At 38.8% G+C, this 25504-nt stretch overlaps 1 protein-coding gene across 6 annotated transcripts in view; it reads left to right on the top strand.

The window, feature by feature from the left end:
• evi5b (ecotropic viral integration site 5b) overlaps window positions 1–25504 on the top strand; it is a 295151-nt gene that overhangs the window by 242520 nt on the left and 27127 nt on the right. For 5 of the 6 annotated variants that reach the window (XM_043698798.2, XM_043698802.2, XM_043698803.2 and 2 more), the window contains one exon: window positions 10638–10733. The exons of the other annotated variant lie outside the window; for it this stretch is intronic. In XM_043698798.2, the coding sequence (XP_043554733.2) occupies window positions 10638–10733 (96 nt within the window). The remainder of the gene's footprint in view (window positions 1–10637; window positions 10734–25504) is intronic. 6 annotated transcript variants of the gene reach the window in all.

The following is a 25504-nucleotide window of genomic DNA, read 5'->3' as shown; positions in this document are numbered from 1 at the left end:
GAGAAAGTGAGGACTGCAGATGCTGGAGATTAGAGCTGAAAAATGTGTTGCTGGAAAAGCGCAGCAGGTCAGGCAGCATCCAAGGAGCAGGAGATTCGACATTTCGGGCATAAGCCCTTCTTCAGGAAACACTTTAACATTACTCTCCTGCTCACGTTGCACATAATTGGTTCCCAGAGAGTCAAAAATCTGTCTATCACAGCTTGAAATATAATCAACAATGAAGCATCTGCAGCACTCTTGGGTATGGAATTGCAAAGATTCACAATCCGTTGAATGAAGAAATTTCTCCTTATTTAAATCTTAAAATAGTAAACCTTTTACCCTGAAACTAGTTTGGAGAAACTAGAACAAGAAAATAACCTCTGATTATCTACTTTATCAAACTCATTGTATTTCAATTATATCATGTTTCATTCTTCTAAACTCCAGAGAGAATAAGTCCAGTTTACTTAGTCTACTCTTGTGGGGCAATTGTTTCACCCCAAATCTCATGAACTTCTGATGAACTGCTCCAATTCAAATATATTATTCATAAATACGAAGTCAAAAATTGCACATATTATTCAAGGTGGGATTACAAAAGCTATATACAAATGCAACAAGGTAAGTTTATTCTTGTCCTCCTATCACCTTGTAGAAACTGTAAGTTAAAAAAGCATACTACTTATGTTCCTTGACTGGTCCACCGAAGATCCAGGCCATTTTGGGCTGAGTTGAGGAGGAATGCCTGCACCCAGAGAGTGGTGAGCCTGTGGAATTCTTGGCCATGGAAAGAATTTGAGGCCAGAACACTGGATGTTTTCATGAAGGAGAGAGATACACTTTTTAGGGCTAAAGGGATTAAAACGTATGGGCAGAAAGCAGAAATAGGATACCAAGTTGAATGACCAACCATGATCAAACCGAATGAGGGAGGAGGCTTGAAAGGGGGATGAATGTTTATCCCTGCTCCTAATTTATATTTTTGATGATTCTGAACCATAACTTTGGAGTCAGGGGCTCTGATATTATGGTGGTGTTACAAAGTTAAAAATCACAACACCAGGTGATAGTCCAACAGGTTTAATTGGAAGCACACTAGCTTTCGGAGCGACGCTCCTTTACCAGGTGATAGTGGAGGGCTCGATCGTAACACAGAATTTATAGCAAAAATTTACAGTGTGATGTAACTGAAATTATGCATTGAAAAATTGATTGTCTATTAAGCCCTTCATCTGTTAGAATACGGTGATAGTTCCAAATCATGGTGGTGTTAGGATGTGCCATAGTGATGAGAGAGGAGACCATGTAGTTTGTGAGAATTGTGGGTAACATTCCACTCCACCTGCACTATTAACTTGGGCACCTAATAAGTCAAAATCTGCTAGATCTGGCCCTTTGCATCTTCAATCAGCTGCTGAATTGCCAATTCCTGGAAAGCTCAGCCCACAGCACTTACAATCTACTTTTTTTTTTAACAGCTTTTTAAAGTCAAGGCAATCAATCTCATTTAGAGTATTTAATTTATTGGCTCACCTCTGCTTAGCTGCCTAACTCTCAAATATCTGTTTCAACCACAGGTTGACACATTTAGGGTGAGTTGAGAATAGATTTCTGACTTGCCAAATTTTAGTCTCCACCCAGCCACCCTTGGGTGTTAAAATGGCCTCCCACACTTCTCCTCTCAGTGGACAGCAAGTTAGCAAAATAAATTTCCCCAGGATACCGTTTTGAATATGATTCAGTTGGGACTGATGGAGACCTAAAGTAGATTCCTCTGGGATATCAGAAGGGACTGGTGAGAAAAAAAACATTCATATTCAGAGTAGTTAACAAATTGTAGCATATAATATTTGTACCTCACCTTCATGAAATATGTAGCTGGTTAGTGTAAAATCAAATTTTAACCTACATACAAAATGACTTTGAAAATAAATGCAGGTTCCATTTAAACACATAGCAGAATCCAGAAGATAGAAAACCTTGTGAGAACATAGGATGTGGTTTCCTTTTCATTTACCAAATGCAAAGACCTGTGGTGCAAGAAGAGATCAAGCCAGAGTGAAGGAATCCATAGGTTCTAAGATAGTGTATTTAACCCATTCATTAGAGATGCGCTGAGTGCAACTTTAAAATCGAATGAGACTACTAATGTGCACTAGATTAAGATGCAATCAGAGCTATAAGGACACTTTTCTGAATGATTATTTGCTTTATAACAACTTAATATGGTTAATGATTCAAACAGTAATGTAGGAGTACTACTTCACAGTATATTCAAAAAGAAGGGTATTGTATATTAGTGAGAGATGGTGTTGGAAATTAGAGGCATTGAAACCACTTGAATGCTAGCAACTGTCACATTATCACATGTGGCATTCTGATTTAGAATTGGAGCAAAATATGAAATGCAGATTTTCAGGAAAGCTAATTTTAAATGACACGGTGGTGAATTATGTGTACTGTATATAATCTGGAGGGAATATTGAGACATAGAATTGCACAGCATGGAAACAGACCGTTTGGCCCAACTTGTCCATGCCGACCAGATATCCTAAATTAATCTAGTCCCATTTGCCAGCATTTGGCTCATATCCCTCTAAATCCTTTCTTTCATGTATGCATCCAGATGCCTGTTAAATGTTGTAATTGTATTAACTTCCACCACTTCCTCTGGCAGCTCAATTCATACATGCACCACCCATTGCATGAAAAATTGCCCTTTAGGTCACTGGCAGGCCAGTGTTTATTGCTGATCCCTAATGGCCCAGTGATAGTTAAGAGTCAACATCATAATCTAAATTAATAACTCAGACAAACAAACAGAGAGAAATGCATCTAAGTTTGCTAATGGTACAAAGCTAGGTGTGAATACAAGCTGTGAGCATATGAACATGAATATATGAAGTAGGAGCAGCAGGCTTATCATCTCCTTCAGCCTACTCTGTCACTTAACCAGATCCTGATTACTCCACATTCCTATCTACCTCCAATTACCTTGCACCCCTTGTTTATCAAGGACCTATCTTTTTGCAGCCTCTTTGTGTTTACCATGTGGAGATGAAGGCAGGCTAATTGAATGAGCAAAAAAAACTGGAGAACTGGAAAACTAGCTTTCCTCCAGTTGTATTTCAATTATATCATGTTTCATTCTTCTAAACTCCAGAGAGAATAAGTCCAGTTTACTTAGTCTACTCTTGTGGGGCAATTGTTTCACCCCAAATCTCATGAACTTCTGATGAACTGCTCCAATTCAAATATATTATTCATAAATACGAAGACAAAAATTGCACATATTATTCAAGGTGGGATTACAAAAGCTATATACAAATGCAACAAGGTAAGTTTATTCTTGTACTCCTATCACCTTGTAGAAACTGTAAGTTAAAAAAGCATACTACTTATGTTCCTTGACTGGTCCACCCAAGATCCTTCTGAACTTCAATGTTTAGAAATTTCTCACCCTTTTAAAGAATATTCTGTTTTTACATTCTTCCGACCAAAATATATTTTGTCCTCCAGTTATGGACTACTTGTTCATGGGAATGTTCTTCCTCTGTTTACCCCATCTAGTTCATAAGATCATAACGTATAGAAGCAAAATCTGGCAATTCAGCCCATTGTGTTTGTTCTGCCATTCGATCATGGCTGATGAGTCTCAACTCCATTCTCTTGTCTACTCTCCATAATCCTTGATTCTCTGACTAATCAAGAGCCTATGTACCTTTGTCTTAATTGCAATGACTCAGCCTCCCCAGCCCTCTACAGCAATCAGTTCCACAGATTCATCACTCTCTGGCTGAAGAAATTCCTCTTCATCTCAGTTCTAAAGGGTCATCCCTTTGCTCTGAGGCTGTACTTTGGATCTTGGTCTCTCCTACTGGCGAAAACATCAAGTCCACATCCTCTCTATCCAGGCCCGTCAGTATGCAGTAAATTTCAATCAGATACCCCCTCATCCTTCTAAACTGCATTGAGTGGGGACCCAAAGTTCTCAATTGCTCCTCATAGGACAAGGAAGTCCTGTTAGAATTTTATGGATTTCTGTGAGGTCTCCCTCATTCTTCTAAATTCCAGTGAATATAATTATAGCCAATCCAATTTCCCTTCTATGTCAGTACCACATCCCTGGAATCAGTCTGGTAAAATCTATTGCAAGGGCATTCTTCCTCAGGAAGGGAGACATAATCTGCACACAGTACTCCCAGATATGGTCTCACCAAGGCCCTTCACAGTTGCAGCAAGACATCCCTGTCTCAGTACTGGAATCCTGTCGCTATAAAGATCAACATACCAGTTGCCATCTTCATCACCTGTTGCATCTGCATTCTTTCTTGCAGCAGCTATTGTGCAAGGACACCCAATTTCATTGCACCTTTCCCAATCTATCACAATTCAAAAAATATCTGCTTTCCTGTTTTTGCTACCAAAGTGGATAAACCCCTTCATCTGCCATACATTTGTCTCAATCACAATCACTCAACTTGTCTAAATCACAATGAAGTATCACTGCATCCTCCTCATAGCTCTCCCTCTCACCCAGCTTCGTGTCATCTGCAAACCTAGTGATATTATATTTAATTCCCTCATCTAAATTACTAATAATATTATGAATAGCTGGGGTTCAAGCATTGATCCCTGTAGTAGCCCTTTGGGTCACTGGCTGCCACTCAAAGTGAGCTTTTTCTTCCGACTTGTTTCCTGTCAACCAACCAGTTCTTTATCCATGTCAGTACACTTCCCTCAATTCCACGTGTTTTAATTTTGCATGCTGATGTCTTATGTGGGACCTTGTCAAAAACCTTCTGAAAGTCCATGTAAACCACATCCACTGGCTCCCCCGTATCAACTCCTAATTATATCTTCGAAAATGCCCAGTAGATTGTCAAGTACGATTTCCCATTCAAAATCCATGCCAACTCTGTTCAATCCAGTTGCTGTTTTCCAAGTTAGATACTATTAAATCTTTTATACTGGATTCTAGCATTTTCCCCACTATTGATGTTAGGCTAACTGGCCTATGATTCACCAACACATTGAGCTGCGAGGGATTGAGGTACATAGAGTTGTTTGAAAATTGGGTCATAGGTAGATAGAGTAGTTAAGAAGGCGTTTAGCACACTTGCCATCATTGCTCAGACCATTGAGTATAGAAGGTGAGATGTCATGTTGAGGTTATACAAGATGTTGGTGAGGCTGCTTTTAGAGTACTGTGTACAGTTCTGCTCATTCTGCTTTGGGAAGGATATTATTAAATTGAAGAGAGTTCAGAATAGATTAATCAGGATGTTGCCAGGACAGGAGAGGTAGGATAGGCTGGGACTACTTTCACTGGAGAATAGGAGATTGAGGGGGTGACCTTTTTAGAGGTTTATCAAATTAATGGAGTTATAGATAAGGTGAATAGCAAAGGTCTTTTCCTTAGGTTGGGAGAATTCAAAACAAGGGGGTATGTTTTTAAGGTGAGAGGAGAAAGATGTGAAAGGGACCTGATGGGGGCTTTTTCACGCAGAGGATGGTGTGTATATGGAACAAGCTGCCAGAGGAAGTGGTAGAGGCGGGTGCAATTACAACAATGAAAAGACTCTTGGATACATACATGAAAAGGAAAGGTTTAGAGGGAAATGGGCCAAATGCGGACAAGTGGGACCAGTTAGTTTGTGAAACCTGGTCAGCATGGACAAGTTGGACTGATGGGTATGTATCCATGCTGTATGACTCTATAAGTCAGAACCAAAGTGTGCATTTAATTGACCTCCACCTCTTTGTTCCATATTATAACATAGTGTATTTCTGTCTGTAAGGGAGCTACATTTGTCTTCACTAGTCTGCTTCTTTTCACATACCGGTAGAAATGTTTAGTTAATTTGTATGCCCTCTGCTAGCTAACACTTGATGGTAATCTCCCCCTCTCAATCTGTCCCTTTTACTCCCCTTTGCTGAATTCCAAACTGCTTCAAATGCCTGCTTTTTGTTTTTGGCCAATTTGTATGCCGATTCTTTCGATCTAATATTCTCCTTAATTTCTGTTACTAGCCTATTTCAGGCCATCTTTCCCACTTTAATTTTGTGCCCAACAAGAATAAAATATTGTTGCAGTTCCTCCATGCATTCTTTACTTAAAAGCAATGTCAGACATTTAATGTTCATCCCTCGAAGTAATGTTGCTTAACTTGGCCAACTTGCACCTCATACCATCGTAGTTTCCTTTATTGAGATTCAGAACCTGACTCAAAATCACTCTCCATCTTAATGAAGAATTTCTGTATTATGGTAGCTCTTCCCATGAGGGCCTTGCGGAGTTAGCTTGTCAATTATTCCTTTCTTCTTATACAATACTCGGTCTAGGATGGCCTGCTGTCTAGTTGATTCCTCAACATGTTGATCCAGAAAGTCATTTCATACACACTCGAGAAATTCTCCCTCTACATTATTATAACTGATTTGATTTGTCCAGTTCATATGCAGATCAAACTCATAATTACACTGTACCTTTTTTATTTCTGTCACTACTTTTCTGTTTAATGTCTTCCTCAATATTACTACTATGGTTTGGGGATGTACTTAGTTTTTTTTTGTCCCTTGGTGTTTCTAAACTGCATCCATGCAGATTCTATTTCACTGGAGCTAATATCCTACCTCACTATTGCATTAATGATCTTTTTAACCAGTAATGCTACCCCACCTCCTTTTCTTTGTTGTCTGTCCTTCCTAAATACTGCATACCCCTGGATATTCAGTTCCCATTCCTACTCACTCTGCAGCCATGTCTCTATAATCCCAACAATATCTTAACTGTTTATATGTATTTGTGCGACTGATTCATCATTTTATTGCAAATGCTCTGAACGTTAAGGCACAAGGCCTTAGTCTTGTCTTTACAAGACCCATTTACATTATTTTACACTGTGACCCTATTTGATGTTTGCCATTGAACTCTCTGCCTATTGCTTTTTTTATTTCCCAATCTTTTGTCAACTTTTGTGCCCCTGTTGATCTCTCTTCTGACTCCCTGTATAGGTTCCCATATACGTGTCATTTTGGATTTGAACCCTCCCCAACTGCTGTGTGAAGTTTTACCAGATTAAGCTGTTAAGAAGCAGCTATGCCATTTTCCAAATTGTTAAATTCCCAAAAGCAACATCTTAAGAGTAGTAGTCAAAATGTCTGTTTGGATCCCTTTTTTAAGGGCTCAGTCATGTGTTGCAATGCTTTTCATATTATTTGGGGTTTCACCACATTGTAGTGACCAAAAATGAAATGAAAAAAACAGCTTGTTAAACTTTCACGTTGTTAAAAAAAACGAAGTTGAAGATGTCTGTCGGCACATGCATGAATTTTCCATACTTGTCATCTTCCCTAGAAGAAGGAATTCTTCCCAAGAGTCTCTCAGTCTGGAATCTAGCTACCAACTGGCTTTCTGAAGTATCACCCGACAGCTTTCACTTTCTCTTGTTGACAAGAATCAAATCTCCAAATGATACGTCCAAAGCTGGTAACTCAGTACGGGGCAATTCATAACAAGACGTTTGTGGGTCTAAGCCTGTCTAATTTTAATCATTCCACAGTTAGTGACCATTTTTCCAGCTGTCAGTTCTAAATTCAGCAATTCCCTCCTTAAGTGACTGTCTCTGTATCTTCTTTTCCTCCTTAAAGATGCTGCTTATGAAAGGCTTTTGTCACCTATCCTCATGTCGTCTTATCTGACTTTGTAAATTTCTGCTGGATTTCAATCCTGTGAAGTGCCTTGTAATGTTTTAATGAAATTAAGTAAAATAGTTACCTGTCCCCATCCTCCTGTTGGACCACTTCTGATATTCCCTAAACACTGAATCATTTACCTTGCACCTTGGCACCTTCCTTACTTGGAAGAGCCCCTGTCAAAGTGGCTGTTAGGGCCTTTAAATTTAGGACTATTGTGAAAAGGGCTGCTAGTTTCACTTCTGACCGGCCTGAAAGAACTAATGGAAGTATGGATCCACATTTTTGAGCATAATTTCTTCTCAGAAATGCAAAGCACCCTTCTTTCATTAAAAAAAAACTTGAGTGGCAATCTGCATGAGATCTACTAGTCCTTGGATCTAGTCCACAGTCTAGTCATATATCTGATTTTTAAATCAGTCTTTGGGACATGGTTGGGGGCAGGGAGAGAAACATTTCGTCTCAGTGTTATGGAAAAATAAAAGTGAAATCCTATTCAATGCAGCCTGAAATACATAGAAACAGGGAAGTCATTACTTCTAGCTTCTGACATTTCTTTACAGTTGAACTGGCACCTGTAAGCCATATGTTTCCAACTAGGAAGCTTGGTAACTGCTTTCTGTTATCAGTTAGCTGAGGAAAACCTCAACGCCACACTGATTCCCAGAAGTCTTGTGCAGTCCCCAGCACAATTTGATTCACTATATCAGTGAGAAAGTAATGAATCCCAGTTCAGCAAAGTTTGTCTGAGATTAAAGGTGTGAGTTTGGAATCTGAGTTTAATTTGGTAAAATGCTTCTTTAGCGAGAAATTGAAACTCATTTGTACTTGCAAATGTGGATAATCTGTTAATACTAGAGGAATTTTTTTATGTTCCTCGAGTGATGTGCGAGTGACTTGACATATCTCTTCACTTTGTTTTTTTTCTCTTGATGATTTAAACCTACAGTTTAAATCCTATGTCCAATCAGAATGTTTTAACTCCTTCTGGATCCATACCTCTTTCACATAAAGATCAGATTGGTCCAATCTTGAGGTTTCCTTCAATGACCACTTGTCATGTGCACCATAAAGCATATAACAATGACCTTGACACAACAGCCTGTATGCAGTAGTTTTTATTCCAAACAGTAATGCAGAGCTATGTCCAAAAATACTGTCACACGTTAAATGGTAAGATAGAGTCATAGAGCATGAAGACAGGCCCTTCAGCCCAACTAGTCCATGCTGACCAGGTTTCCTAAACTGAACTAGTCCCATTTGCCTACATTTGGCCCATGCCCCTCTAAACCTTTCCTATCATTGTACCTGACCAAATGTCTTTTAAATGTTGTATTTATACTTGCCTTTACCACTTCCTCTGGCAGCTCGTTCCACATATGTACCATCCTCTGTGTGAAAAGGTTACCTCTCAGGTCCTTTTTAAATCTTTTCGCTCTCACCTTAAACCTATTTGGACTCCTTTATGCTGGGGAAAAGACCTTGGCTATTCACCTTATCTATGCCCCTCATGATTTTATAAACCTCAAAATGTCACCACTAAGTCTCCTATGCTCCAAGAAAAAAAGTCCCAAATATCCAGCCTCTCCTTATGACTTAAATCTACCAGTTTCAGTAACATGTTGTAAATCTTTTTTGTACACTTTTCAGTTCAGTAACATCCTTCCTGTAGCAGGGTGACCAGAATTGTACGCAGAACTCAAAATATAGCCTCTCAGTGTCGTCTTGTTATCTCAAGTAAATGATTTTGTAAGGTTGAAAAGTTCATTGTAATATTTCAAGAGGAACGGCAGCTATGTAGCAGAATTTTTGGTTCAGAATTTACTTTCTCCCAGTTCCTGTAAGAGAGCTTTATGAACTGCAAGTTAGCATCACTGCAAAATAGCTATCCTAACAGCTGAGATACCAATTTTGTACCTATGTGCTAATAGTCTTCTGATATAGAGAAGGTACTTCACAGATAAATTTCAATGCTCCCAGTCTTGCAGAGGTTCCTCTTTCCCACTGAATTCCCACCTGAAAACATGGGTAAAGAAGAGGAATTAGCAATATCCAGAGCACCTTCAAAATGGCTGCCAGTCTCTGAGAAGTCATTTTCTGGCAGTGTGAATTTTTGCAAGTCTTTTGAGACTGGATCGCAAGAATTCTGAGTAAGGGATACTAAAAGTAAAAACATTGAGAACCTTAAAATGCTAAATATTTTTATTAAGTTTTTGAAAGCCTGGGCACATATGCACAACATGCAATTTTACAAATTGTTTCCACACTTGGTGCTTTCAACTTTGCTATACATGGAAAAAGAATAAAAGCACAAAGTTCAATGTACAGGAAAAGTTTGGTCATAATATATATTTCATTACAGCACAATCATTGGTAATATCTTAATCAACCTATTGTCTCAAATTAATTTTGAATATATTTTAAGGATTTACTTTTGATATATCTCAAAAGGCAATACCACTACCTCTGGCATAACGCACCATTTCAGTTCCACTTGCAGATTACAGCATACTGTGCTAATTATAAAATGTTGGCAATCTAGAATTTTTTAAAATTGAACTAGTTCTGACCTTGTAAGGAGTGTCTGCACTTTTTTTGTAGTGTGAAATACAACTGTAGCACTGAGCTCACACACAAAGTTGGTGAATGTGCTTCACTGAGGGGGTACAAACAATATTTTGTTCTGTTCATTATGATAACAAATTAGATGTTTCAATTTGGACAACTTTGTAGTCCAAGTACGGCAGAACAATTTTCAATTTGTTCCATTTTAATCATCTATGTTGTGAATTAGTCGAATCAATATCATGCTGCTTGTTTCCAAGTTAACCAATCTTTTATGGAAAAGTTACAGGTTCGACTTGAAAAATTATTTGTTGATTTTTATGAAATAGTTTTTTTTATTTAACAGAAATGTAGGCATAAGTGTAGTATGTTTTTCTTCTCCATTTCAGAAAGAAGAGGGTAAAGTTAAAGGCCAACTTAACAACTCAGACTCCACCCAATATATTCGAGAACTGAAGGATCAGATAGATGAACTGAAAAATGAGGTAAGTGATAAAATCTAAGTTTCTGTTAATCTTTTGCATTATCTGTAACACACTTTTTTTTTCTTATAACAAATTTTGCCTTCTGGAAACTGCAGCTGGTTCTGATGTAAATCTGCTAGTGCAGCTTTCTTCTGTGAACTTACTCACATACGTCTTCATGAGATAGCAACATTCCTCATCTTATCTCCCTTTCCCCATTTTTCCATTGTGTTCAACGTACTCCAGTAGATGTATTTTGTTTATTTATCATTCCTGTCATTTTCATTGTCATAGTTGCAGTGTCAGTTTAAAATTGGTTGCCACTTAAGCAACATTTGCTACATGCTAATTCCATTGGCCATAATTCCTTTGTTTTAAATTTTACTTCAAGTTGTGTGACTTTTCATAATTAAGACACTTTTAGGCAGCAGAGCAGGATTACCAGATGTCACTAAATTATAGTTAAAAGGAGAATGAATTGAATTTGTGTTAAAAGAGAATTTACGCATTCAATCCTATGTCTAAAAATGATCCTGCACTAGCCAGTGAATAGAAGTTGAATTGAAGTATAGATTATTTTGATGGGAAACCAAGTAAGTTGTTTTAAATGAGATGTATCTTAATGCAAATGTTCTCAACAAGCGTTGCCCCTTCCAAGCTCTCCTGAAGGAGTTTACTTTTTGCTGGGATGTGATTCATAGGCATTAGGCAACCTCCATCCTATACCCCTCTCAAGATGTTTCTCACATCTGTAAGCTTTGAATGATAGTGTTATCAGACTTTTCAGTCATGTAATGGAGATTGTTGATACTGCTGAGGCTGTTTCCATCCTCCTCCCCCACCCCATCCATTCAACAAATGTTAATGCATGTGTTTCTAGTGGGGGCAGCTGAATAGTAATCATAGTGGCCACCATAGATAATTTTCCTTCTATGATTTTAAGGCCAATTTAAAAAAACTTGACTATCCTTGCCCTAGCCGAGAGGTGATAATCGAGCATCTCAACCATTCATTTCCAGTCTCTGGTTTAGTTATCTGGCTTCAATTCTTCAGCCATTCTGTATTTATGTTAACATGATATTTATCTGGTTTGGGTTTTGCTATTCACAACTAAGTGTAATTGCAGAAGTGGGCAGATAGCTTCCTCCTTGATCTCTACTTGTGGAGCCATGAAATTGGCCAATGAGCATGGTCATTCATCTATTTATTTTTAATTGCTCTTTCCATGGGAGGTATCAAGCAGTCTATTATCTTCACCCATGTTGTGCACCCATGTTGGGACAAGCAAGCTGCACAAGATCCAGGACATATATTTTAATCCATGATGCATTGTGATGCAAATTTGTTGCACAAATGCCAAGTATTGATAATTTCTCATTATTGACTGTGCATTGTTTCTTTTATAATTTTGAATTTCGAGCCATAAAATATTGCAACATTGGAAACCATGCAGCTTGCATGCCTGTGTCAACTCTGTGAAAGTATTATCTGATTAGCTCTACTGCTTTGCTGTTTTTCCAAGGCCTTGCAAATTTTTCCTTTCAAAAATTTGTCTAATTCCTTTCTCAAAGTTGTCACTTCTGAGCTCTGCCTCTTTCGCCAATATTTCATCAATATTACTCTGCATTTTAGAAATAGTTTTCTTCTTCTTTGTATCATCAAACCCATTCATGAATTTGAGCGCTTTTATTAAATCTTCCCTTAACCCCCACTATGGAGAGCAGTTCCAGCTTCTCCAGCCTGGTTGCCATCTTCAAGACTATTGCAACCTTCCTTAACAATGATGCTTAGAATTGGAGATGCAACATTTCAGCTGAGATTCTAAGCAGTAAACATTTAACAAAACTATTGTTCTGTGCCACTCTTCGTCTCGATTTATAAACCAAGGACCCCAATATCTTTTTGACCATATTATGCCAATTTTGTAGTGAAATTATATACGTCAAGTCAAGCTCGCAATTTATCTCTGGTACCAATCACAAACATCTACTTTTGGTCAAAGGTTTTCCAGTCAAAGTGGGCAGACTTGTTAGCAGTGTGTTGTTTTTGCCAGTTATTTTGTATTTTCTCATCTTCCCTCTCCTGTATTAACTGACTCACTTTAATCATTTATAGTCCCATAATGGTCACCCTCTGATTTATGTGAACCAAGCTAAGTAGATTGACAGGCAGAGTAGGTTGTGGAAGGTATCACAATTGAATTCAGGTCCCCCCTCACTTGATGCCCACACATTCACCTCCATCAGTCACTGGTTGGTAGCAATAGTAGGGAATTTCATTTTGCTGCATTTTCTACCTCTGTACTTTGCCCTTGGGGCAGCATTGTCTTGACCATTGTAACTTTTGCATTAGTTCAATATGACTAAGCATTAATCAGTTAAACCTGAGATCACATGGTTTGCAATGGCTTGGCAACAACTCACTGAACAGTCTCAGGGGGCCTTGTTTTTGTAAGCTTTGTGGATGAGCTGCTGCTCGTGTTTTCATTTTCCATTTGTGGTCAAGACTCACTGATCTATGCATCTAACTGACTACAATTTTAGCTGAAAGCTACTTGGGAAATGCGGAGGAGAATCAGGTTGGGGCAATTTATACAGCCATGGACAGTTTTACACACGGTCACAAAGGTAAATCATTACCATCTGTTTATTCTGAAATAATACTATCCTGTGACAATGGTTGCCCCTAAAGGCTTAATCAAGATCAAAAGCTCAAAATACCTGAAGTCCCAGTTACAAGACTGTATCCTACAATATTACTTTACTACTTGGCCGCGCAATTGTTAGAAGAAATTCTAGATCATATTTATAAGTATTTATTTTCAGTTAGTTGTGGAATATTCCCTGATTTAATGTTATCAAAAGACTATGTGAAAGAGTTAAAAATGTGTAAAACATCTTTGCTAATGTTATTCAAAATTACAGCTTGTTGCACTTTGTAATTAAAATGTTTTTAACAGTTAAAGATAATACAAAGTAGAAAGATTAAGACTTTCAAATTATTTAAGGTCTTAATCTTTCAATAAACCTTGGTGCTCAAGTTCAGCAGGTCAATATTTCAGGTATTTGTCTTGCTCAGACTCTTATAATATGTCTTCTGCAGCTGTACAGGGCCCTGGTGAGACCACACCTGGAGTACTGTGTGCAGGTCTGGTCTCCAAATTTGAGGAAAGACATTCTGGCTATTGAGGGAGTGCAGCGTAGGTTCACGAGGTCAATTCCTGGAATGGCGGAACTATCTTATGTTGAAAGACTGGAGCGACTGGGCTTGTATACCCTTGAGTTCAGAAGACTGAGAGGGGATCTGATTGAGACGTATAAGATTATTAAAGGATTGGACACTCTGGAGGCAGGGAACATGTTTCCGCTGATGGGTGATCCCGAACCAGAGGACACAGCTTAAAAATAAGTGGTAGGCCATTTAGGACAGAAATGAGGAGAAACCTCTTCACCCAGAGAGTGGTGGGTGTGTGGAATGCTCTGCCCCAGAAGGCAGTGGAGGCCCAGTGTCTGGATTCGTTTAAGAAAGAGTTGGATAGAGCTCTCAAGGATAGTGGAATCAAGGGTTATGGAAATAAGGCATGAACAGGGTACTGATTGAGTATGATCAGCCATGATCCTAATGAATGGTGGTGCAGGCTCGAAGGGCAGAATGGCCTACTCCTGCACCTATTGTCTATTGTCTAAGTCACATATCTGTTCCTTCTGCTGATTTTTTTTTTGTTTTCTTCCGTCCCAAATCCAAATTTACTGCTGACTCATTAAATGTTCCGGAGAAATCTTCCATACTTCACCTAAAACATGGAGACTGTGATGAGTTATTTTATCATAACAAGCATCATATTTGAGTCCTATGCTGTGTTCCATAAACATATATTTCCAGCAGGAATCAAGCTCATATTCATAGCATTAAACCTAACCAATGCTCACTGCTCAATTTTAGGTTGAGACCAAGTTCCAAATCTAGACTAATCCAAAGTAATTAATTACTGATGGAAGGCCACTGGTGTGCTTTTTTTTGCTAATTGGATTATACAATAGGAGCCAATGTAAACCTGTGATGGCGAAATGCATACAAGGATTTTTAAAAAAATATTTGTTCCTCTGTTCCAATTTGCAAATTACTCCATTGTTAAAATTATTAGATTAGATTACTTAGTGTGGAAACAGGCCCTTCGGCCCAACAAGTCCACACTGACCCGCTGAAGTGCAAGCCACCCAGACCCATTCCCCTATATTTACCCTTTCACCTAACACTACGGGCAATTTAGCCTCGCCAATTCAGCTAACCTGCACGTTTTTGGATTGTGGGAGGAAATCGGAGCACCCGGAGGAAGCCCACACAGACACTGGGAGAATGTGCAAACTTCACACACACAGTTGCCTGAGGTGGGAATTGAACCCGGGTCTCTGGCGCTTTGAGGCAGCAGTGCTAACCACTGTGCCGCCCATTGTGCCACCGTGCCGCCCATAAAAATCTTGTTGCTCACCCTTCAAAGCAAAAATGACCGTTTCATCTAAGAGGTTAGCAATGGCACACATCAACTCCAGCTTCCCAGATTATCATGATCCACTACAACTTGTTTTCTGTCACAGTAAGGCAGACACCATCTCCCTGGCCCTGTATTCAACCCTGGAGCATCTGGACAACAAGGATACGAGTTGACTTTGGCTCCACCTTCAACACTATTATTTCAATCAAACTCATCTCCAAACTCCAATACCTAGGACTCTGCTCCTCCCTCTGCAACTGGATCCTCAATTTCCTGACCCACATACTGTAATCTGTAAGGATAAGCGACAGCAGCTTCTCCTCAACACCAGTGCTCCGTTTTATTATACTCCTTATACAATCATGTCTGTGTGGCCAAATTCAGCTCTAACCCCATTTACAAATTTACTGATGACACCACCATAGTTGGTCAGATCTCAAGTGATGAGTTAAGCACAGGAAAGAGATAGAGAGCCTAGTGGCATTGTGCAATGACGACAATCCCTCCCTCAGTGTCAGCAAAATGAAGGAACTGGTCGTCAAATTAAGGAGGTGGAGCGGAGAACAGGTCCCTGTTTGTATTAGTGGGGCTGAGGTGGAGGTAGCCAAGAGCTTCAAATTCCAAGGAATAAGTATCACCAATAATCTGTCCTGGTCCATTCATGTTGACGCTACAGTCAAGAAAGCACATCAACACCTCCACTTCCTCAGAAAGCTAAGGAAATTCGCCATATCCACAATAACTCTTAACAATTTTTATAGATGCACCATAGAAAGAATCCTGTCCAGATGTATTACAGATTAGTATGGCAACTACTTTACCCAAGACTACAAGAAATCACAGAGTTGTGGACATAGCCCCACTGTCACAAAAATCAGCCCTCCTTCCATTGTCTTGAGAAAGCAGGCAATGTAATCAAAGACCCCTCCCAACCCAGTTATACTCTTTACCACCCTCTTCCATTGGCAAAAGATATAGAAGTTTAGAAACATGTACCAAAAGATTCAATTTACAAAAGTTTGAAAAGATATACCAACAGATTCCTATATATATAGTTGATCTTTCTCTGCACCTTCTCTGCAGTTGTAATACTGTTCTGCATTCTGTTCTATTTCCCTGACGTACTTATGTAATGTGTGATTGGTCTGGTTAGTGCGCAAAACAGTACTTTTCACTGTATCTCAGTACATGTGACAATAATCAGATCAAATCAAAAACAAATGATGGATATTTGTTGGGTTGTGTTGACTATGTGGGTGCCTGTGAAGGCCACTATGTGCCTGGATGGTTCTTTCAAGAGCTGCAATATCACAGGGTTTTGGATGGACTACTGACTCAGGTTTCTTCTCCTTCCTGGAAGTTCTCAGTGTAGACTCCTGGGACATGTACTGTGCCATCCTGGCTGATGTGTCAGTAACCCTCCATCTTGAACATCACGTGGAGGAAGCACTTAAAAGTGGCAAGAGTGCATAATGTACTCTGGATGGGGGCCTTCACTGTCAGCTCAGCAACACCATTGATCAAGCTGTCAGAATCTGAAATTATATAGTTGCTTGACTGGGTCTGTGGCAAGTGGTGAGACAAATAACAATAGGGGAAAAAGATACTTGATCTCATCATCATCAATCTGCCTTCCACAACTATAGCCTGTCCATGAAAGTATCAGTTGGAGTGAACATTGCATAGTCCTTGTGAAAACTAAGTCCAGCCTTTACATTGAAGATACCCTCCATCATGTTGTGACATTACCACCATGCTAAATTGAATAGACTTTGAATAAATCTAGCAACTCAAGACTGGCATCCATGAAATACTGTGAACCATCAGCAGCAGCAGAATTGTACTCCAACACAATCTTCAACAGAGCTGAAGATGTATGCTCCAAAACTTGCTGCCCTCTTAGCCAAGGTATTCCAGTGCAGCCACAACTCTGGCACCTGTCTGACAATGTGAACAATTCTGTACACAACAAACAGAAAAATCCAACCCAACTAATTGCCACCTTGATCAGTCAACTCTCAGTCATTAGTAGAGTAATGGAACGGGTCATCGACGGTTCTGTCAAGCAGCATTTACTGAGCAACAACCTACTCACTGATACTCAGCTTGGGTTTTTCCAGGGCCACTTATGTTCTGACCTCAAAATGGATTTCTTTTAAACATGGATAAGAGTTGAATTTCATAATATTCAGAAAATGTGAGATGATACATAAAGGAACTATTTGACCAAATGTGGCATCAAGGAACCCTAATCAAACTAGAGGCCATGGGAATCCAGGAGAAAAGTTGGAGTCATAAGAAACAAATAAGATGATGGTTGAAAAATAAAAATAGAGTGCTAGACAAACTCTGCAGTCTGATAGCATCTGTCGAGAGAGCTATTAAAATAACATTTTGAACCTAGTGTGACTCTTAGTCAGAACCAGAGAGACTGGAAATGATGGTTTTTGTGCTATTGGCAAGGGGATGGAGGAACAAGTAGAACTAATGGAGGAGGGTGTCCAGAGCAAAAGACAAAGATTTTTAATGATGACAGGGGAGAGATGTATAGATGAAAAACACATGATACTGATTGGTGTGTTAAACTTTCGGGCAAGACTGACTGGTCATGCTGCAAGGCAGGTCCAACAGATGCAAAGTTGAAGTCGTCATCAAGAAAAGCATACATTTTGTTGATTTAGTCACACTTGTGATGGATGACTACTCCCATCCTTTTGTCGGGTCTGCAGGTGTGTATGTCCTGGTTGAATAGACATTTAATAGCGTGTGAAAATTTGACAAGTCATTTCAAATCCCACTGTGGGTGCTCTAGGTCAGCTGGACACACTTTCAAGGATTAGGTATCTCGGCAGGTTTGTGGTAGAATAGCTGGGAGTACAGAAGTTTAAACTCAACATATGTCTCTTCTGTTCATTGTGGGAGAAAGTGAGGACTGCAGATGCTGGAGATCAGAGTCAAGAGTGTAGTGTTGGAAAAGCACAGCAGATTAGGCAGCATCTGAGGAGCAGGAGAAATCGATGTTTCGGGCATAAGCCAGTTTCCTGATGAAGGGCTTATGCCCAAAATGTCAATTTTCCTGCTCCTCGGATGCTGCTTGATCTGTGCTTTTCCAGCACTACACACTGTTCGTTGTGGATAAAGGTGCACCAAAATTGAAGCCATGCACAAGAAGCTGGTCTTCAATTTCATAAACTTAGTAAGTGAGATTTATTAAATACTTAATGGCATTATTAATTGTGCTGACAACTGCTAGTGCCCATTTGATTTTATGATGTGGGCATGTTTCAAGTAAGTACAGTAGTGTTTATAGTGCAGTCACTTATTCCGGCTATGTAACAGAATACAGCAGATGGATTAAGGTTTTTAAATTGCACGCTTCAAACCAAGCACAGCTTCGGACTAAATAAAAATAGAAAATGCTGAAGAAATTCAGTAAGTCTGGTTGCATCTGTAGAGAAAGAAACAGTTCATGTTTCGAGCCAGTGCTTGACGTTGCTTTTGTATACCTCCTCTGCAGCCGTAACTTTGTATTCCTTGCTCTGTTTCGTCACCCTATGATACTTGTGTCTTTGTATGTTATGACCTGCCTGTACGGCACATGAAACAAAACTTTTCACTGTATTTATGTGTATGTGACAATAATAAATCAAATCAAAGACTCCTCTGAAGGAGGCTGGAAAATGATGGTTTTAATGCTGCTGACAAAGGGGGAGGGAGAACAAGTGGAATAGGTGGTGAGGGTGCCCCCTACAGAAGATCATGTTATTGGAGCAGATGCAACAGCGACACAGAAGTGATTCCGACTCAGCAAAGGCATTCAGTTTTATCTCAAAGAATTTCTGACATGGCATGACAGTGAACTATTCCTCTGTCACTTTTGTCTTTGGACAGGACTAATTTCACCACTTTATGGACCCTTTTACACCCGTCTACAATATCCCCCCTCCACCTGGACCTCTTCCTGTGATCTCTTAACTGCGCTTCATCTCTTCATTGAAACCTATTAGCATCATAAAAGCAATCTTTCTTTGTGTTTCCGTTGTCCACTGTAGCCTGTCTCCCCTGAACTTACTGGGTGTTCACTTATTGCACAGTGTTCAGCACCATTAATGATTCCTCATGCTGAAGCAGTTCATTTCCAAATGCAGCAAGGTCTGGATAGTATGAGAGATTTGGACTGACAAGTGGCTAGGAATATTCATGCCACGCAATTAGATTGCACCAATATGCAAGATAAATTTAACTATTTAGAAGATCAGTGGAACTAGAGAAATGTGCTTAAAAAGCTATTTTCTGTTTTAAAGAAAAAACCTTAAGATTCAATTGAAATAGCATGCAGTATTGAACTGCATTATGTGAATGGTAATGAGGTTTTCACAAAAGTACTTCTTGCACCTACTAGGGTGATGCATGCTAAATAAGCTTTTTTTGCTGGAACTGCACAGGTTTCAAGTAATACAACATTGTAAAGGACAGTTAATAATAAACACAAGTAGTTATTTTTCCAGAAGCTGAGGGATCAAGAATAAAGGCTAACTGGTACAAGATGCAAGTAATTTAAAACAGAGAGTAGGAGCATCCGTGTTACAGTGAAATTCTCTTCCAGAGTTAGTGGCTATGACAGAAACTATGTTGAAGATTAGTTTAGACAGTTTCATGAAGTACAAGGAATTGAAAGGCGTTTGGGGACAGGATGGATAAATATAATTTGAACTATTTGATCTGGTGAAGCATAATCTCAAACTGTTTGAGTTGATCTGTATTTCTCTGCAGGATGATAGAATAAAAGGTGACACAATAACAATAGATAAAAACCGACTTCAGTAATTGAAGAATTTGCAATAAGGGTGCACCAATTTAGGATTTAATAGAAGACACTTAAGAATTTTAAAAATCAAGATTTGAGAGTATATGGGATATATTTCAGGACCTAGTGATTAATGGAGAGACTTTATCTATGTATAAGAATAGAATGAATGATTATAGAAAATATGAATGCAGAATAAGCAAATGAAATTAACACCACTGCTTGTTGCACAGGCTGGTTGGGCTAAAGGCCCCTTTAATATTGTAATTTCTATGTAATTCTTTGAGAGAGCAATGCCTTTGAGATTATACAATTTAAAAAAGCACACCTAAGTTTTGTGATCAATTGTTATTTTTGCTGACCTGTTTTTGGCAACCTATGCATGTGGAAGTCATCATTTTCCTATCTTTTAGTTTAACCTGCCTGCCAGAAATTGGTAATTTACAAAAAAAAGTCACACACAGTTGATTGCAGGGACCTGCCATCAAATTTGTGTGAAGTAGAGTTTCAAGTTAATGGAGGAAGGGCTGCATGTAAATCAACTTACCTGTAAACGTGCTCTGTGAAAAAATTAAAACAGAGTAACATGGTAAATGTGTGAAAAAGTCTTTATTTTTCAGTTGCTCACATCTTTCAATGATCTGATCTTGTAAAGTAGAAGACGTTGAAAAATGTTGCGAGTTTGCTTCAGAAAAACTGAGACCTTTTTCTGCTTCACATCTTGCCTTCAACTATGATGTTGTCTACCATGTTAAATGTGTTTTCCACATGTTGGTGCTGCAATGAGAAATCCTGGAGCATCTCTATGCCTTTGTGGCTCTATCTCAAGAAACAGGTAGGTGAGCTGGAAGGGTATTCTTTGGGCTCTTCGGAGTCATCAGACTTTTTCGTTAAGAGTGTACTGCATCTATGACCGCCTCCTCTGTCAGTTTTGTTGTGCTGCATGTGGTGTCATCTGCCTCAGCATAAGTTTCCATGGTTATCTGCTGGAATTTCCATACCAACCTCCCACAGCTAAGTGAGAAACACCTCAGCATCATTCACTTGGCCTCAATCTGCCCTTCCTCCACTCTCAGTATCTTGCAAAATTAATACCCTTTTGAACCTGATGTAGTGGAATCAGTTGACAAATGTGACTTACATCATATTTTTCCATGCCACCTTATTTATGAGCATAGCCTCTAGAACAGCTGTTCAACTTCTTAGTGATGACCTCAGTAACCTGAGAGATGAGTTGCCGTTGGTAGTTGGTTTTCAAGTTCCTAATTGTCCCAAATTCATTGGCTGGAGTTTGGCCATGATATCTGGTGATAACATTAGTTTGATACTCTTGAGCCCAACAATGTCTGAATGGATGAATGAGGCAGTTGTCTGTACTGAGGAAAATCTTCCTTTGCTTCCATTAATACCTTTTGTCTGGTCTTCTGATCCAAGACTCAAATGTTTAGGCTCTCCAGATGGTTTTGTTGTACCCCATGGGTAGTATCCTGTCATTCACATCGCATTGTGGCTTCTTAGACTTTCATTGCAGCACATTTCATCTTTAACTATTAGATCATTTTTCACCAAATAAATTTTATCAGTCCAATTTAACGCACTGGGTGAAAATGTTTCTGGGTGCATGCCTAAACAAGGCATGGACAATTTTGCAGCAAGTTATCTGTCATTACTCCAGTAACAGCCACATCCTTGCTGCTTATATTGTAATGACTTGATTTGTCTTGAATTGATCCAGCAATCCAACAACTGCAGGCAAATTCTGTGGCTGTGGCCCAGCCCAGACTCTGTTCTGTAGGTTTGAACAAGAAGTGGAAAAAATCCTGTACTTGAACTGCCATGAGCCATGTTAATAGAGCTTCTTCATCTGTCTAGATAGCCATACTTAACCTCTAGCTTGATGGAAAGCAAGTCTACTTGTCAAACTGTTTCAAGATGTTCACTTTGTTCTTCAGAATGATTGGTCAACTTTGGCATTGACTCGTAGTGTTGTTCACTTTTAGCTTCAGCCATAGTTTTCCACTTGCTGTATCACCTTCACTTTATCTCCAAGTGATGGCTCTCTTTTGATCTCTGTGAAATGTTGACCACAACTGGCTAATAGTTGACTCCTAATCAGGAAAACAAAAAGAAATTTAGATCAGCAGCCCTGTTGGTTTAGCCATACTTGCAAGTTTGAACATCCTTTTACAGAAGGTTAGGAGAAAGTGAGGACTTGCAGATGCTGGAGACCAGAATTGAAAAATGTGGTGCTGGAAAAACACAGCAGGCCAGGCAGCATCCGAGGAGCAGGAGAATCGACGTTTCAGGCACAAGTCTGAAGAAGGATTTTACAGAAGGTTCTTAATATAAAATTATGCCTTGCCTGTGGTTTTGCTCTTGCATGGCCATACTGCATTCCACTTGATTAACAGAATCATAACCATGTGCAAGTTCAGCTAATTCAGAATTATCTGAAATTCACCTTGTTGCTGACATGCTTCTGTTGGATTGCCTATTTTGCCAGCAGGGATGGCTGACAACTTCACTACACAAGAGTTTCAGGTTATTTGAATTCAACTCATCGCAATTGCAATTCTATTCACAATCTGCGGGTTATAAGTATACTATAATGGCCATGAAACTTGATTCATCTATTAGGAGGTCATTGTAATGTAAGTTTCAATTGCCATTTTTTAACCAAACTTTGCCTATTGACTTTCTATGAGCAATAAATTAAAAATGTCAATTGGAGGAACTCCCTCTAATAGAGGCCATATTGAAGGTAGACGCCAATTATTTCAGTTAGTCTCAAGTATCCTAACTGTGGTGACTCTAGTTGAGTTGTTTGTTGTTTTCACAGTAGGAAATGTGAAAGATTTGATAGATAGCGGTCAGTTTGTGTGTGTGGAAATTTAAAGAATGCTTTTCGTAACATTCATAAAACTCAGTTGTTGAAGGTGTTTGTAATGTTCGTATCCTTTAATCTGTAACTCAGTAGAAAAGTGAAGCTTGATTAAGTGCTATTGTTCTTGTAACATAGGCTTATCAGGAAATTGAAATACTGATGTATTGTTGGATAGTTAAGACAGAATGACCCTGGTGTGGCCCTTTTGCTATCAGCAAGGCAATCTGTGATTTTACTTCTCCAAATATTCGTGGAAAACTAAGAGAAGCAAAGTTGCAGATTCATCTTCCTGAAGATAGGGATGTGCTCTACGTGAAATGTTGACCACAACCGGCTAACAGTCAACTTCTAATGAGGGGAAACAAATTTAAATCAGCAGCCCTGTTGGTTTTACGCATTAATAGATTGCCTAAAGAAGGTGCAAGTTCTTTTCTTACATTAGACTAGTACTCCATTTTCTTTAAATGATCATTGCATTACCATGCAATGTCATATATTACAATGTCATATATTAATCTAATAAAAAAACTAAATGTTTCTTTTTTTAAAATGTACCATAATTTCACACTTTGGTGCTTCCCTTTTACAGTTGCTTGCTCTCTATTATGACACAACACAAAGTGTGCCTCAGTCAGGGTCCAGTGCAGGAACCTGAAAGTTGTTATGGATTATAGTTTTGTTTTAAATATTCCATGTGTTCATTACTCTACAACACTTTGTGACCCACCTGACAGCTACAGATTTCAGCACTGTTGCTTTTCACACTATTGTATGAATGTTCTGAGGATACAGGGTAGGCCATTTAGGACTGAAATGAGAAGAAATATCTTCACCCAGAAGTTGTTAAGCATGTGGCTTTCTCTGCCACAGAAAACATTGAATGTTTTTAAAAAGGAGATAGATATATATCTTAGGGCTAAAGGGATCAAGGGGTATGGGGTGAAAGCGGGAACAGGAGACTGAGTTTGACGATCAATCATGATCATATTGAATGATGGGACAGCTCAGAGCGAAATGGCCTACCCGTGCTCCTATTTTCTATGTTTCTGTTTGTATTTCTTATTTATCTCTAATTAATTTTTTGCTGCAATTTCATTGTGAAAACTATAGTTAGAATTTTAATGTAAAATCTGTTTCAAAACAGTGTATACTCTAGGAAATGATGTTTTATATGCCTACCAAAGATTGTGACTTTATAACTTAGTTCTTATAAATGTAGGATTTTCATTTTTTGAATTCTGCTCTCATTAATCTTCAATATTTTCCACAGAAAAATATGAAAGTCACACAGTCCTATGAGGACAAGCTTTTGGAGCTCTAGATGAACAAAAAATGTTAAGACATATTACCACGAAGAGGCTTTTGCTTCCTGTTGGGTGTTGTAAGACTGGTGTGTGCTACCTAGATTGTGGAAGAGTAAGGATATTCAAATGATGGTCAGTGAAGCCACTGGCCCTGAGCCAATCAATATAGTATGTTAAGCAAGTTTAGTGGCAGACCACAAGCTACCTTCAGGCCCTGGCATTGATTTAAGAAATGTTATGGGTATTTAGTACATACTCCCATTGATTTAGAACCCAACAATCAGCACACTTGGCATATTTCAGACATGTCCTGTCGAGTTTGCATGCAGAAAGAAATTGAATTTTTGAAACTGCCAGTCTTACAACACCCAACAGGAAACAAGGCTGCCTCTTGGCAATATGTCTTAATATAAAGTAGATTTTGTTTCGCATACAGCTCCAAAGGTTTGTCTACATAGGAGTGGCTGTCTTTCATGACTGTGTTAAATATTGAAGGTTATGAGAGCACAAGTGGCATGATCCAAGTCCGAAGCAATTCTATTTCATATTATCTGTAAACTACACACGTGCTAAATATTTAAATTCCTTTCCACAACAGCATCTGAGTAGCTCCAATTTATTTGACACCAGTTTTTTTTCTTGCATTTTTTTCTCGAATGCATTCAATCAATTGATTTCTTATTTACAAGAATACTGTAATAATCCAGATGTTTATAAATTATGATACTATTTAAAAATGATATGGAAAAATTAAAAGTGATGTGCCAAAGCAGCGGTATACATGCTGGAAATGAATTCTCTAGCATCTATACAGGGCGGAATTTTCGGTATCATCTTTAGCACCTCATATTAAAAGCTAGGAATCTTGTTTGTGTAATTTACTTAAAATTTACCACCTGATACTTTGAGAAAAGATATGATCGAGGAAATACAGTTAGAAAATAGTAACTATTGGTCATATTGTTCCCACATTTTACATTACAAAAGCCTATCTAAGTTTGGTTCCATGTGTTTTTTGAAAACATTGTTCTTGACTTGAGGTGGACAAGGTCACAATACCATCTGAAAGCTGCTTGTTATTCTGAAATGCTAGAAGCACCTTCTGAAGATACTTTTCCTCATCCTGTTCAGACATTTTGTTACACACCTCATCCTCCAAACAAGTTGGCCAAGAGTCCCTGGCTCCAAGCCCTCATAATGCTCCATAAGTATCTTGACTAAGTCAAAATTATTTTTCCTCAAGTCTTGGAGGTGAGTATCAGGATTTTCTGTCAGAAGGTGGAATTGTGTAAGGATCCAATTCTG

Source organism: Chiloscyllium plagiosum, unplaced genomic scaffold (assembly GCF_037043375.1).
Source record: "Chiloscyllium plagiosum isolate Xiang-an unplaced genomic scaffold, Cpla_swu_hap1 HiC_scaffold_9, whole genome shotgun sequence".
NCBI lineage: Eukaryota > Metazoa > Chordata > Chondrichthyes > Orectolobiformes > Hemiscylliidae > Chiloscyllium > Chiloscyllium plagiosum.
This window is presented reverse-complemented; position numbering and strand designations above follow the sequence as displayed.